Below are 16,266 nucleotides of genomic sequence, written 5' to 3'. Positions count from 1 at the left end.
AATCCTCTTCATCAATGGTGAAACAGGTACTCCTGAGAGGACCTCCTGAGAGCTAGTTTTTCTCCATTTTTTTGCAGTGGATGATCTTTGCCCATTTTTAATGTATTCCTATGGCGAACCCATACATTTCATTGTAGGAAGTGGCTGCAAGTGTTAATTTAGTCAGCTCCAACTCAGGAAGTACCAGATGATTCTGTTTTTGGCGCTGTGTTTGTGGCAGTGTTTGGTGGTGCTCTTTTCATTAAATCATCACCAGAGGATGATGCATCACATTTGGAAAGTGGAAATATTCTATGTTTTCCATCATAAAAGTGATCCCTCTTTTCCCTGTGTTTTAGAATTTTTGAGGGAAGCGCTTTACAAATGTTATATTGAGTTGCTTTGAGCACATGATAAAGACAGTAGATATAGTGGCCACGGGGATCTAAAGTGTAAATCTTCTTTTGACCACAGCTAGAGCAGGAGTTGAAGAAGAATCTCTCCTACTTTTCAGTCACAGTGGCAGTTGGTGACAGCTAAAAGTCCCCCTGAGCCAGTGATATGATAAGAATCCCAGAAATGACCTAAAATAACTTATAGATTGGTGGTGAGAGCTGAAGAAAGGACTGGCTGAAGTCCAGAGAGAATTAAGTAAGGGTCGAGAAGTAGCTGTTTTAAAATCAAGCACAGGTTAGAGCAGAAATTTTCTCTGGGACTCATTCACACACAACGTGCAGCAGAACGCTGAGCTATGGTGGCCTCTCAAGAGAGTAGGAGAGCTCTGCCCCTCCAGCTCATTAGCTAAAGCTTGAGTTATTTCAGGTGGCTACGCTTCGAAAAAGACACTGCTTACTGCTGTTTATATTCACCAGTACTCCCAGGCTTACAACAGGAAATTATTCAAGTATCTAACATATGAAAGATCCAATTTTGGAGAAGACCAAGTTTGTTGTTGCTCCTTCTACTTTTGCAGTTGTCCATTCCAGAAAGGATAGACTCCTAGAGAACAAGCTGTGTCTGCCATACTACATGTTAGAAATGGGGTCTTTGGTTGACAGTCGGATTACCCCCTGTTCAAGCAAGAACCCTCACTCTAGTCAGGGTAAAAGAGAATCACCCTCAGCTAACCTCTGCTTACCCCCTTGGTAGCTTGGCAGAGCAGTAGGCTTAACTTCAGAGTGCTAGATGTAAAGTATTTGTACCACCACACACAGTAACTTAATGAAAACACTACAAAATGACACAACACAGGTTAAGAAAAATAGGAAATATTTATCTAAACAAAACAATACCAAAACAACAAAAATCCACCATACACAAGTCACGTTATGAATTTTTAAAGATTAAATCCAAAAATAGCGCTTAGAAACACCAAATGCTTCGATGAGGTGTTAACACCGCGTCGTGATGGAGTCATTCCCAACAATCCGACACCAGCGGCGCTGGCCACGGAGTCACGTAGACCCCCAGGTATAGTACCTTGGTGAAGAATGGAAACAAGCTCATGTGCGAAGTCGGGGATCGCGGAGTCTGTGCGGAACGTTGAATCCGCGCACTTTGAGCGGTGTCGGTCACAACGTGGTGCGGCGACTTCCACAGAGTCGTGGACTTCGGCGGGGCTGCAGCGATGTCGGGCCTGCGAAGGTCGTTGCATTCTAGGGAAGATCACAGAGTCGGTTGCAGGTGGCGTCACCGGATTCACCAGCGGCGTCGGTCCGGAGTTGTCCGAAGTCGATTTCCTTGAATTTTCACCAGCTTTTCCTTTCAAGGGCCTAGGGACTGGATAGGGCACCACTTGTCGGGCAGGAGTCTCTCCAGAGACTCCAGGTGCTGGCAGAGAGAAGTCTTTGCTGTCCCTGAGACTTAAAGCAACAGGAGGCAAGCCCTTGGAGATTTCTTCTCAAGATGGAAGGCACACAAAGTCCAGTCTTTGCCCTCTTACTCTGGAAGAAGCAGCACCTGCAGAATAGCTCCACAAAGCACAGTCACAGGCAGGGCAGCTCTTCTTCCTCAACTCTTCAGCTCTTCTTCAGGCAGAGGTTCCTCTTGTTTCCAGAAGAGTTCTAAAGTCTGTGGTTTTGGGTGCCCTTCTTATACCTAATTTCTCCTTTGAAGTGGGCCTTCTTCAAAGTAATGTCTCTTTTGAATGTGAAATCCTGCCTTGCCCAGGCCAGGCCCCAGACACTCACCAGGGGGTCAGAGACTACATTGTGTGAGGACAGGCACAGTCCTTTCAGGGATAAGTGACCACTCCTCCCCTCCCTCCTAGCACAGATGGCTCATCAGGAAAAGCAGACTACACCCCAGCTCCCTTTGTGTCACTGTCTAGAGTGAGGTGCAACCCAGACAGGGAATCCACAAACAGGCAGAATCACAGAAATGGTATAAGCAAGAAAATGCTCACTTTCTAAAAGTGGCATTTTCAAACACACAATCTTAAAATCAACTTTACTAAAAGATGTATTTTTAAATTGTGAGCTCAGAGACCCCAAACTCCACATGTCCATCCGCTAACAAAGGGAATCTACACTTTAATCAGATATATTAACCTATGAGAGGGACAGGCCTTGCAACAGTGAAAAACAAATTTAGCAATATTTCACAGTCAGGACATATAAAACACATCACTATGGGGGTCATTACAACATTGGCAGTAAAAGCCGCTTACCGCCGTGCAGAAGACCGCCAACACACCGCCGCGGCCGCGGAATACCGCCACTGCCATTATGACCCACAGCTCGGAATCCGCCCAAATTTAGACACCCACACAAGTCCGCCACACCAAAGGTCAGTGATAAACTGGCGATAACAAAACCTCCACCGTCACGCCAACAGGAATACGCCCACACTATCATGACCCACGAATCCATGCGGCGGTCTTTCAACCGCGATATTCCATTGGCGGTACACACCGCCGAGCTCAAAATACACACACTCTTACAAAACACACCCACATTGGACAATTCCAAATACACACAACTGATACACATACACACACCACTCCCACACATCCAATACAATATAAAACACACACCCACATCACCCACAAACCCTAATGACAACAATTGCGACTGAAGGCCAGAGAGAGACACCACCAGAAAGAACAATAGCATCCACAGGCACTCAACACCATCACTCACACAACATCCACGCACCTCACACAACACACCTCTAAATATCACCCCACACATGACAACACACACCAAACCACACATCACCCACACCACCCCATGGCACCGCAAAGACACCCCAGGTTTTCTGAGGAGGAGCTCTGGGTCATGGTGGAGGAAATCATCCGGGTCGAGCCACAGCTATTCGGATCACAGGTGCAGCACACCACCATAGCTAGGAAGATGGAGCTATGGCAGAGAATCGTGGACAGGGTCAACGCAGTGGGACAGCACCCAAGAACTAGGGATGACATCAGGAAGAGGTGGGACGACCTACGGGGGAAGGTGCGTTCCGTGGTCTCAAGAAACCAGATTGCGGTTCAGAGGACTGGCGGCGGACCCCCACCTCCTCCCCCAGAACTCACAACATGGGAGGAGCAGGTCTTGGCTATACTGCATCCAGAGGGCCTCGCGGGAGTAGCTGGGGGAATGGACTCTGGTAAGTCAAATCTTAACTATTACATCCCCCACCCTACCTGCATGCTATCACATACCCCCACCCTCGCCCTCACTCCAACTCCTCACATATGTCCCAATATCACAAACCACACATCCCAAACCCAAACCCTGCATGTAACACCAAAGCATGGACACCCATCACCAAAGCATGTCTACTGCACATACCCATACACCTCTCTAAACCATTATCACACAAGGTCCCACTCAAGAATTCAAGCACTAGGCTACAGGGTCACCCACCCATTGCACACCATGGCACACACAGATGCAATATTCATGCTTTTACACCCCCGCAGGACCCCTACCCAACGTCACCGGACAGGAGGGTCCAGACATGTCCACTCCACCCACAGAAGAGGCCCACAGTGATGACAGCAGCTCTGTCCAACTGGATCTAGATGACCAGCCCGTTGCATCTGGGACCTCGAAATAGTCGGTTACCCTGACACAGCCACAGGCCACCACAGAGCTTCCCCCCTCTGAAAACACCAGCACAGCACCCACCCAGCGGGCCCATACCTCTGTCCCCAGGACACGTCAAGCAGCAGTGTGACAACCACTACAGGGAACCCAGGCTAACCCACCACCCCAACAACACCAGAGACTTGGGGGCAGTGGTAGTGGGCACACGGTTCAGGGAACAGAGGCCCAGTGAAACAGGGGAACTGGGAGGGCTGCTGTGCGACAGGGGGAGGACAGGCAAAGGGAACCCACTCTCCACGAGGCCCTCTCCAACATCATGGGAGCATACCACCATTCCCAGGAGACGATGGCAACGGTACTGGCCAAGTTTCAGGAGACCCAGCGGCTTCAGGAGGAACAGTATTTGGGGTTCAGGGAGGAACTGAAATCCATCAATTCCACCCTGGGCACCATTGTAGGGGTGGTGAAGGAACTCGTCAACACCAGGAGGGACACTGTGGCACCACAAGGGGCACCTGACACTAGCCTGGACGATGAACTGCCCACCACCTCCGCCGGCGCTAGTGGACAGGAGGCACTGCCACAGGACCACGACACCAGCACCCCACCCCCTGCAGATGGAGAACCACCCCGCAAACGGTCCCTGAGATCCAGGACAAAGACAGAGAACAATGCCAAGACCCCCGCCAAGAAATGAAACCACCCTGATTGTCATCCTTTTGTCCCACTTTGTCACCCTGTCCATACTTAAACTGCCCCAGCTCCACTTCCTATGCCCCTTTGGACAATGCACCTGTGAGACTAATAGACTGGACTCTGCCATGGACATTCCTCCACCATCACCCCTGACCATTTACCAACCCCCTCCAATATTTAGCACTTAAATAAGCACCCTTGAATCACACACTTAAATAAACACCCTTGAATCACAAAACAATCTGGAGTCAGTCTGTGCTTTCACAAATGTGTATTTGCAATAACTAAGGAAAATAGCAATGTCCATTGTATTGTCAACATACCTACGCCACACAGCTCTAATCCATGAGGTAACATAGCAGAGGTCACACAGTGGGACCCACATCTGTGAAATTGAAAGGGAAAATGACAACTCAGGGTCCATACACTGGGTGAAAGTGACAGACAGATGAGAGTTAGAACAATTAGAACAGATGTAGCAGGCAGTGTTGTCTTCTTACCTGTGTCTCACTGGAAGTATTGCTGGATCACCGTGTTCCTGTTGTCTATGTCCTCTTCTTCTGCTTCCTCGTCTTCACTGTCCACAGGCTCCACAGCTGCCACAACACCTCCATCTGGACCATCCTCCTGCAGAAAAGGCACCTGTCGTCGCAAAGCCAAGTTGTGAAGCATACAGCAGGCCACGATGACCTGGCACACCTTCTTTGGTGAGTAGAATAGGTAACCACCTGTTATATAGAGGCACCTGAACCTGGCCTTCAGGAGGCCGAAGGTCCTCTCTATAACCCTCCTAGTAAGCCCACAGGCCTCATTGTAGAGTTCCTCTGCCCTTGTCCTGGGATTCCTCACTGGGGTCAGTAGCCATGACAGGTTGGGGTAACCAGAGTCACCTGCAAATGACGAGGGACAACTGTTAGACACACACTAACTCTTAGTGACATCCCCAGACCCAGACACCTAGTCACACTGTATTGGGTCCATGTCCTCACCTAATAGCCACACACGGTACCTCTGGAGTTGCCCCATCACATAAGGGATGCTGCTATTCCTCAGAATGTAAGCGTCATGTACTGAGCCAGGAAATTTGGCATTCACATGGGAGATGTACTGGTCTGCCAAACACACCATCTGCACATTCATAGAATGATAACTCTTCCGGTTTCTGTACACCTGTTCACTCCTGTGGGGGGACCAAGGCCACATGTGTCCCATCAATGGCACCTATGATGTTGGGGATATGTTCCAGGGCATAGAAGTCACCATTCACTGTAGGCAAATCCTCCACCTGAGGGAAAACGATGTAGCTCCGCATGTTTTACAGCAGGGCAGACAACACTCTGGACAACAAGTTGGAAAACATAGGCTGGGACATCCCTGATGCTATGGCCACTGTTGTTTGAAAAGACCCACTTGCTAGGAAATGGAGTACTGACAGCACCTGCACTTGAGGGTTGATTCCTGTGGGATGGCCGATAGCTGACATCAGGTCTGGCTCCAACTGGGCACACAGTTCCAGGATTGTGGTACGATCAAGTCTGTAGGTGATGATTACATGTCGCTCCTCCATTGTCGACAGGTCCACCAGCGGTCTGTACACCGGAGGATGCCGCCATCTCCTTACCTGCCCCAGCGGACGTGCTCTATAGAGGAGAACAGCGAGCAGAGAGTCAACCAACTCTGAGGTACATAAACACAATTTAATCGTAAAATGTTTTCAAATCGACATATGGCTGGATTAGTGTTTAGGCAAGGACTAGACATGTGTGACGCAGTCAAAATTAATGCCATGTGGCCCCCTGAAATGGCGTCTGCCTGACCTGTAATGTGGGACAAGGGGATATGAGGTAACTGCGCTGGCGTTGTACACCGTTGCGGTAGGCGGTCGAAGACCGCGACGCAATCTTGCATTGGTTAACATTGGACCCTATGGGTCCCAGGAGCCAATGACGATGTAAGCCGGCGGTGACGGTACGCACCACCGCGGACGTCACTGCCATTTTCTCTCTGTTCACTCACTTGATACCTGATCTTCGACAGGAGAGGACCTACACTGCAAGTGATGCTGTGACCTCACTCTGGAAGAGACAATGGCTTGTGTGTCTGGGGCAAGGGCCCCTGCCTTCAGCACGGAGGAGTTGGAGAAACTAGTGGATGGGGTCCTCCCCCAGTACACACTACTCTACGGTCCTCCAGACAAACAGGTGAGTACACTGTGAGCATGCTGTATGGGCAATGGCTGCTTGGAGTGGTGTGGATGACAGATGGGGGGGAGAATGAGGCGTGCATGAAACGACGGTGAGTGCATGTGCGTCATGGAAAGGGTAGGGATGCGGGCCAATGACTGTGACGGTGCGGACGGTTATATCTTCTCCTTTTCCCCTGTACTATTCCTGTAGGTTAGCCCCCACCAGAAGAAGGATATTTGGCGTGCCATCACCAAGGAAGTCCGGATCCTGGGGGTATACCACAGACGGAGCACCCACTGCCGGAAAAGATGGGAGGACATTCGCCGCTGGTGCAAGAAGACGGCGGAGGCCCAGCTGGGGATGGCCTCCCAACGTGGGAGGGGTGCCCGTCGCACCATGACCCCCTTGATGTTCCGGATCCTGGCGGTGGCGTACCCGGAGTTGGATATGCGCTTGAGGGCATCACAGCCACAAGGGGGTGAGTACACTTACATTCAGCTGATTCAGCGCGCATTGTAGGTGTCTGGGTGGGGGAGGTGGGCTGTGAGTTCCCCTAGGCCAGGGCGAGTTTAGTAGGCAAGGTCCCTTCTTAAGGCAGGCCCCGTGGCACCCCACCCCACCTTTGTACAGAGTCAACTACACCTAGTCAGGCTCCTGTGACTTCCATGTGTGCAGCAATCGGCCATAGCCTTGTAACTCATGTCCCTGTGATTGATTAGGGAACTCCAAGTGCACGGCGTAGTGCAGGGGGGCTTCTGTGTCTGTAGTGTCCGCCAACAGTAGCGGTATTGCATGCACTCAACGTGTCTTTCTTCTGTCTCCCCCCCCCCCTTTTTGTGGTCTCCCTGTGCTTGTGTGCATTAGCATCATCAGGCGGAGGAGCAGTGGCACTGGAGCAGGAGGGAGCTGCATCCCACATGGCCCTAGAGGGTGACACAACGGAGTCTGAAGCCACCAGTGGGACAGAGGGCGAAGGGAGCTCCACGGCGGGGACAGGAGCAGATACCAGCGAAACAGACTCCTCCTCTGATGGGAGCTCCCTTGCGGTGGCTGGCCCCTCTGTGCCCACCGCATCTACAGGTACAGCCGCCACCCTTCCTACCAGCACCGCCCTCCCAGCAGCCCCTCAGCGTTTGCCCGTGGCCGCTCACCCAGGAGGGTGGGCATCTACTTCACCCCAGGCACCTCAGCCCCTGCCCATGTCACCCCTGCTGCCCTCAGTGAGGAGGCCATTGACCTCCTCAGGTCCCTCACTGTTGGGCCGTCTACCATTCCGAATGCCATCCAGGGTGCAGAGAGGCAGTTGCAACAGACCAATACATACCTGGAGGGCATTCATTCTGGTCAGGCAGCCCATCAGTGAGTTTTTCAGACTCTGGCCTCAGCACTGATGGCAGCCATTGTCCCTGTCTCTAGCCTTCCCCCTCCAACTTCCTCCAACCAGACCCCTGTACCTCAGCCTATCCCAAGCACATCATCAGACCAGCATGCACACACGTCAACACACAAGGGAAGCTCAGGCAAACATAAGCACCACACATCCCACAGGCACTCACGCAAGCATCATACACATGCAGACATACCAACAGCCACTGCCTCCACTGTGTCCCCCTCCTCCTCGTCTCCCTCCTCCCTCCCAGTCTCGTCTCCACTCACACCTGCATGCACTACATCGTCAGCCACTACCACCATCACCAGCACACCCACCACCACACCCCGCTCACTTGCACTCACCACCCCACTACCATTCACACATCCCCTGTGTCCTCTCCCAGTGTGTCTGTGAGCCCACCTCCCAAGGTACACAAATGCAGCCACACACCCACCCAACAGCCATCCACCTCACGACAGCCTCCAGCCCATGCACCTTCACCCAAAGTCAGCAAACATATCACTCCTACAACCACTACCTCTTCCTCCACTCCCAAACCCCTCCAACTACCCATCCCAGTGTGTCCAAAAAGCTTTTCCTGTCCAACCTTGACCTCTTCCCCTCACCTCCTCCACCCGTTCAGTCTCCAAGGGCCCGCTTCTCCAGGTCCCAACCCAGCGCCTCAGCCACAACATCAGCAGGAACAGTGGTGAAAGTAGTAACCGGCTTCTGGAGTGCGCCAGGCAGCAGGGGAGCCAGTGTGCCAAGGAGCCAGAGCACGGATAGTCCCCCACCTCAAAAGCACAAAAAGTTGGCCAGTGCCCGGCGGGAGAGAGAGGAAAAAAATCTTCCACCAAAGCCACTCCCAGGGGTACAGTTGGGAGTGTGGAGCCAGCTGCGCCACCATCCAAGGTGGGGAAGGGGCACAGTAAAACAGGCAAGTCTGGGAAAGCCTGCACGGCGGACAAGACCGCAACAAGCACCACTGCCAAGGACACCGCCGCCACAAGCACCGCTGCCAAGGACACCACCGCCACAAGCACCGCTGCCAAGGACACCGCCGCCACCATCACCGCTCAACAGGACTCAGCTGCCACCAGCACTGCTGACCAGGACACCGCCGCCACCAGCACCACTGAATAGGACACCGCCGCCACCAGCACCGCAGGCCAGTGAGCGCCAAAGATTCTGACGCTACTGAGGCCGCCACGAGCAGGATGAAGCACTCTGGGCACCAAGCCCCCTCCAGAACCAGTGGAGTATCACATCCACTACCTCAGTCCTTGGCAGGATGAAGCACTTTGGGCACAAAGCCCCGCTAGAACCAGTGGAGAAAGGCATCCACTACCTCAGTCCTTGGCAGGATGAACAACTCTGGGCACCAAGCCCCCTCCAGAACCAGTGGAGTATCACATCCACTACCTCAGTGTTGGCAGGATGAAGCACTCTGGGCACAAAGCCCCCTCCAGAACCAGTGGAGATTCACATCCACTACCTCAGTCCTTGGCAGGATGAAGCACTCTGGGCACAAAGCCCCCTCCAGAACCAGTGGAGACTGTTATCCACTTGAGAGACTGTGGCTTTGCACTCCCCCAGGATACAGCAGTGGGCAAACCACCCACTGGAGAGACTTGAGAGACTGTGGTTTTGCACTCCCCAGGATAATGCAGTGGGCAAACCACCCACTGGAGAGACTTGAGAGACTGTGGCTTTGCACTCCCCAGGATAATGCAGTGGGCAAACCACCCACTGGAGAGACTTGAGAGACTGTGGCTTTGCACTCCCCAGGATACATCAATGGGCATGGAGCCCCCTGGTGGATCTAGCGTCGTGCACTCATCCGGCTGAGGTGCACCCCACTTCCTTTCCCCCTTAGGTGCCTGTTTTATTTCTATCTGATGCCCCAGCAGTGTCCTCTCCGTCTTGTTCGGGTATTGAGTGTGGGCCTCGCCCATGCATTTTGGGCCCAGTGGTCCACGGACTATGATGGTGGAATACCTTGGACTTGTATTCTTGGTGTATATATCAGTTTAGAGTGTGAATATTTTTATATATGTATATATTTTTGATTAATGTATTTGAATATATTACAATCGTTCGACTCATTTCCTTTTGTCCTTGCATTCTTCCAGGGGGGGTTGTTAATGTAATGTATCAACATGTACTTGTGTGTGTGTTGTAGTGGGTGAGGATGGGGGTGTTGCGTGTTGCGTGTGTGACACTGTTTTTCCATCCCCCTCCCCTGTGTCGTAGGTGCAGTACTCATCGTGGTCTTCGCCGCCGTCTTTGTTGTTCCTGGTAGAGGAGCAGGAAGATAAAGGCTGGAAGAATCTGGAGCTCGGGTTCCATGGCGTCCTGGTTCCTCGTGGGGTGTGCAGAGGTGAGTGTTTTCCCTTCCAAGTCCTGTTTCCGCTGTGTTTTTGTTCGTGGTGAATCCGCCCCGGAAAAGGTGGAGGATTGGTGGCTTGTAATAATGTGGGCGGTACATTGTCTTCTGCCTGTCTGTTGGCGGTTACCGCCGCAGTGTTTGTTTGTACCGCCTTGGCGGTCGGAGTGTTAAAGTGGCTGTCTATGTTGGCGGTTTCCGCCACGGTCGTGATTCCATTTTATTTACGCCAGCCTGTTGGCGGTTTTACCGCCGCTTTAACACCGACCGCCAGGGTTGTAATGACCACCAATATGTCCTACCTTAACCATACACTGCACCCTGCCCTTGGGGCTACCTAGGGCCTACCTTAGGGGTGTCTGACATGTAAGAAAAGGGAAGGTTTAGGCCTGGCAAGTGGGTACAGTTGCCAAGTCGAATTTACAGTTAAAAACTGCACACACAGACACTGCAGTGGCAGGCCTGAGACATGATTACAGAGCTACTTATGTGGGTGGCACAACCAGTGCTGCAGGCCCACTAATAGCATTTGATTTACAGGCTTTGGCACCTCTAGTGCACTTTACTAGGGACTTACTAGTAAATCAAATATTCCATTCATGGATAAACCAATCAACAATACAATTTACACAGAGAGTATATGCACTTTAGCACTGGTTAGCAGTTGTAAAGTGCTCAGAGTTCAAAAGCCAACAGCAAAAGGTCAGAAAAATAGGAGTCAGGAGGCAAAAAGATTGGGGATGACCATGCATAAGCAAAAAAGTCCAACACTACACATAAACACTAATTGCTTTTGCCACAGACTCAAAACTCGACTTTGGGAAATTATTTTCTCTTTTCCAACCCCACAGATTTTTAGGGTTCTATTTCCCTTTTTATCTTCTTGACCTCTTTGTCAGTTTTTCAACAGCATAGGACAGTTAAAAGGACCATTGAGCATCTTCTATTGTGCTTGATGAGTCAGAGATGTACGTCTCAGCCATCAAGAGCATATAATGTATACTGCATGACAGATGTCAGCCATTGCCTGTTTAGATTTGTTCCTTGTCAGACCAATACGACTATCAAAAGAGAGCATGTCTTCTTCGCTAAGTTGTTGGAAATCCTTTCTCTTGTATCTTGGAAGATACTCCACAAAACTGATTCAGTGAAATATATAATGATTATCATACAAGCTGATGAGGGCAGAAGAATTTGCTGCTCTTCAATCCCAGTGTTTGAAAAAGGAATAGTTTCTAACATGTAACTCCAGTTCTCTCGTAAGGGAATCTCCATTGAAGTCATAAATATTTGAATAGTTCCGCCTACTTGTAGGTATCCCGGAGCACTTCTTTATATAGTCTCTTCTTAAGTGTAGACGTGCACCTTGCTACAGGAAGGCCTGTAGAGACACTTAAAAAGGAAAATAATATGTAGCCTAGGCAAACAGGCTACAGGGGTGTAATTCTTCAGATTGTTCTTGGAAAGGGTTAAAAACACCCCTATAGATGTATAATGTGAGGTAAATATATGCACTAGATATCCAATCTCTTTCACAAACCCTTCTCTGAAAAAATAAGAGATGAAGAATAGAAAGGCAATGTGGCCCCATAGGCTGCTATTGTGTGAGTGAAATATGCAGGTGCTGAAAAAAACGCAGGAAATGTTTTTTTTAAAACCTATTGGTGTAGAATATCTAAAGGGAAAGCTACAAAACAGGAGAAATTCAAGTTCCTTGAAAATGGTTACTGCTAAGGCAACCCGTTCAAAGGAATACCCACCAAAGGCATTTGGATTTAGTTGCCAAATTGACCTAAGATAGGTGTGCACCTGGTTCAGTTCTGTCAGTAGAATGATGTCCCATACCTTCAACTGAAAGCAACTCAAACACAAAATCAAAAGAATGCTATGAGTTAGGGGTGTCCAGTGTAGGCCCAGAGAAGTTTGATTCATACCACATTTACAGAATAGCGCCATAAGATACATTTGTAGAAAATCAATCTACATCTAGGGAATGGTTATCTTGAAAATATGGATCTGGGCCTTCTGAATCTATGTTGACATTCCAGCATTATACGTTTTTAAAATAATCTGAATGCTGTACCCTGAGTCTTCAATAACACTACGGTAGGAACAGATGTGGTGATAGAGTACAAAAGGTGAAAATTTACGGCCTGATTTAGACCTTGGTGGATGGACCGCTATGTTCCAGGGGGGTGGAGGTCATCTACTCAACCATAAAAACCAGAATGAAGCCCACCAAATCAAAAGATCACTGCTTGCACTACCCTGATCTCTGTGCCTTCACTGGTGCTCTTGCTAAGGACAGTCTCGTACACGGCCATCATCGAACCTTCCTTGCTTTTTAGAAACAAACCATGTTTTCGGTCCATGAGAGACAAACATAATGACGGCCAGACAGTCCGCTTTAAATAGGACTAGCTGAATTATGTCCTTACTTCGACAATGGGCAGGACAAGTTTTGCAATGGCATAACCAGGAAGGGCAACATAATCAGAAAACTGATGGTCCACCCAACCCATAAATGAGTGGACAAAGGGTTTAGTCATGTTTGTGGTGAAGCACCCTGTTCATCAAACTCTAAATCACGCTCTTGATCTTTTCATTAGACTGAAAAGGCAAATGTTGTAAATGGGATCTACATGGCCATCTTGAAGTATTTTGTCATAATCATTAGATTTTTAGAGTGGAAAATGCTTATATTCACTTGGTCGTTTACATCCCCTCTCCTATTGTAGTGCTCTCTAGACAATGTGTGCACTCACCAGAGATCACTGAATGAAGCATATCCATGATCACACGAGCAAATGTGTTTTCCACGTTCTGCAGGTAGGTATTCCTTTCCAACGATGTGCTGAAAACGTTGCAGATTTTCTGCATCATTTTTACTGCCCAGTCCATACAGTACAAGTCTTTCTCACAAACCTGTTGCACATACAAGAGCTGTCAGATATGATGTTTTCAAGGAAGAGAATATCATTTGTATACTCAGTTCAGTACAGGACATTTCACAAAAATAGGAAACTAGGAGCCTGATGTAATCAATGGTTTGAGGGGACAAAGCTTATGATTCTAAAAATAACAGTTTGCAGCTTCACAACAATAGGGTGCAATATACCAAAAGTATTTTGCAGGTTGGAAATGTCTTTCCAACTTGCAAGGTGAACTTTAGGACATTGTGCACATTCAGAAGGAGAAGAAGGCATGAAAAAGGTGTAACCTCTCATTAGGAATCATAATGACATGTACCTGTATTTGCAACCGTAATTCCACGGAAGCTATAGTGCCTCTGCAAAGGCAGGTCAGATTGATTTCTCAAAGTGGAAATAGTCCATGATTGACAGCTCCTACTTTGTGTAACAATTCCATCATTCTGCCTCGTGAAGGGGACCGGGAGGTCCTATACATAGACCAACTGCAGTTTGGAAATCACCACTAAAATACACCCAAAGCCCCTGTATCGCTAGTGCCAGTTTCCCATTCTAATGTTACACACATTGGAAAATCGGCATTTGCTTCCATGGACTACAGGTTCCATAATCAAGGCCAAGTATTCACTAAGGCCCGGAATCCACTGTGCATACTTTTCAATAGGAATTCCTCAGCACTGAAGTCCTCATCCAGGACATGAGAGACAGATATGCCATAAACCCGTGAATAGACTTGTGCATCCATGTCATGTGACCCCACCCTGAGCTTGCTGCTGCCTATAACTGCTTATAAGCTGTCATTGCCTGAAGCTCCGTCTTTGTGCAGTTAAGTTTGAATCTTGGTGGACCAGAACACTTGTTGCCTGTTTTTCTGGTCAACTTCTGCCTTGCTTATGACAGAGCCTGTGCAGCTTGCTGCAGATTTTTCCCAGCCTCGCTTTGCTGTTCCTTTACTTCCTTCTCTGCCTTTTGTCTACAGTTAGTTGTGGCTCCTAGGGCTGCTCTCTTTCTAATGGGTCCTAGTTTGTTCCTGTTATTATTCCTCTTTAGCTGATACTTTTGCTTCTGCCGCAGCTCTTATATTTTCTTCCCAGTCTCCTAGAATATGACTCTTGTTTCTGTTAGTGTTTCCCTTGCAACTTCTAGTTCCCTGGAAATTCCAGTATCGTGCTTGCTAGAGTTCCTAGAATCTTGTGCTTCAGTGCCTGGTTTGTTCTCCAGTTTTCTCTTGAATGCACTGCCCTTGGCTATTTGTTACAGTACTTCAGTTCCTTTCCAGGGTTTGCTGTGTATACTCCTTCTGGGCTCTTTTGTCCGGTAAGTGTGGTATTTTGTCCTCAATTGTGTCCTCACCTGTGTATAAATGTATTTGTTTATTACAGGAGTAGGATCCGGATTTGCAAGAGGCAAATCCTTCCCCATGATGTTTCTATTTTCTTGGGAATCCCCACTGTGTCTCCTGCTGGACCCACAAGAACTTCCCTCAACTATGCACAATCCTTGCTTTGTCCTAGGATCCAGATACAGAATCACTTCTGCTGCCTCTTTCTATGGTGTATGCAGGGTGACTCTCTGCACAGAGGCATTCCCTGTTGGTGTAGGATGTTCTGAGTCTTACTTGTGTACAACCCTAGTGGTAATTCTCTTCCCTGGCTGTTCATATTATAGGGTTCTTTATCTTCTCTATCCTATTCCTGTGTTTTACCTTGCTTGTATCTGTTCTTTCCTGGTGTGTGCCTTTGCCTGCTTTTTTGCATTGGTACACTATTTCCGTAGGCAGATATTTCTTGACCTTTAAGGGTGCTTGCTACTTTCTGGATGTGGAGTTGGGGAATTTGGGTAGAATGCAGCATTTTAAGGGGTGTCTACTTAAATTGCACTGCAGTCTGCCTCTTTCTTATTAGGCCCACGGGTTATAGAGTGGGCTCCAGGTACCAAATGCAGAAAGAGAAAAGGACTGGAAGGATTGGAAGGGAATATCACTTACCTGTAATTCTTGTTTTCTAGCATGGGTATTTTTATTAAATCAAAATTTAGCATAGGATGCCTGAATACTTTTTATAATAAGAATTCTCACCTCCTAAAATAAACAACTATATCTAAAATAGGCATTATTTTTAGACAAGAAAGAAAAGCTGCTTACTTGTAATCCTTGTATTCATTCAAGGGGGTTTCTATGGATGCCATAAGCACTGAATTGTCCCACCCACGTGTTGGAGCACTTTCTACAAAATATTAATATGTAAAACCTTTCAAAGAATGTTTAGAAAATCTAATTTGTAAAAAATAAAGCAATAACTGGACATTTTGGGGGTATTTTAGATAAGTGACAACACAAAAAGAACCAATCGCAAACCTTTTTTTTAAAAGAGTGAGACAAAAGTAGAGGAATCTAGTAAGCTCAGCTACATTGTAGAGAGGCTGGAAGTGCGCAAAGCATGTTTAAGGAAGAATTTTCCACCAGTATCCCGTTATGCTCTAACAGTGGAATTTGCTCCAGTTCATTTTGATGGAAGAGTTAGGATAATTTCCATTAGGCAAACTATATGATTGTCGTCCACTTGGGAGGAGTGAAGGTTGCTTATGATTCAATGGAGATTACCCTAAAGAGAACTAGGATTGGCGGTAATCATAGATAGTGAATATAACAGCCACCTCATACCAA

General features: G+C 48.5%; 1 protein-coding gene across 1 annotated transcript in view; it reads right to left on the bottom strand.

The window, feature by feature from the left end:
* Window positions 1-16,266, bottom strand: part of FBXO47 (F-box protein 47) — a gene marked incomplete at its 5' end in the record, with an annotated part of 1,596,302 nt that overhangs the window by 191,232 nt on the left and 1,388,804 nt on the right. The window contains one exon of the mRNA XM_069242011.1: window positions 13,437-13,596. Coding sequence (XP_069098112.1) covers window positions 13,437-13,596 — 160 coding nt within the window. The remainder of the gene's footprint in view (window positions 1-13,436; window positions 13,597-16,266) is intronic.

The sequence above is a fragment of the Pleurodeles waltl genome, chromosome 6, assembly GCF_031143425.1.
Source record: "Pleurodeles waltl isolate 20211129_DDA chromosome 6, aPleWal1.hap1.20221129, whole genome shotgun sequence".
Classification (NCBI taxonomy): Eukaryota; Metazoa; Chordata; class Amphibia; order Caudata; family Salamandridae; genus Pleurodeles; species Pleurodeles waltl.
This window is presented reverse-complemented; position numbering and strand designations above follow the sequence as displayed.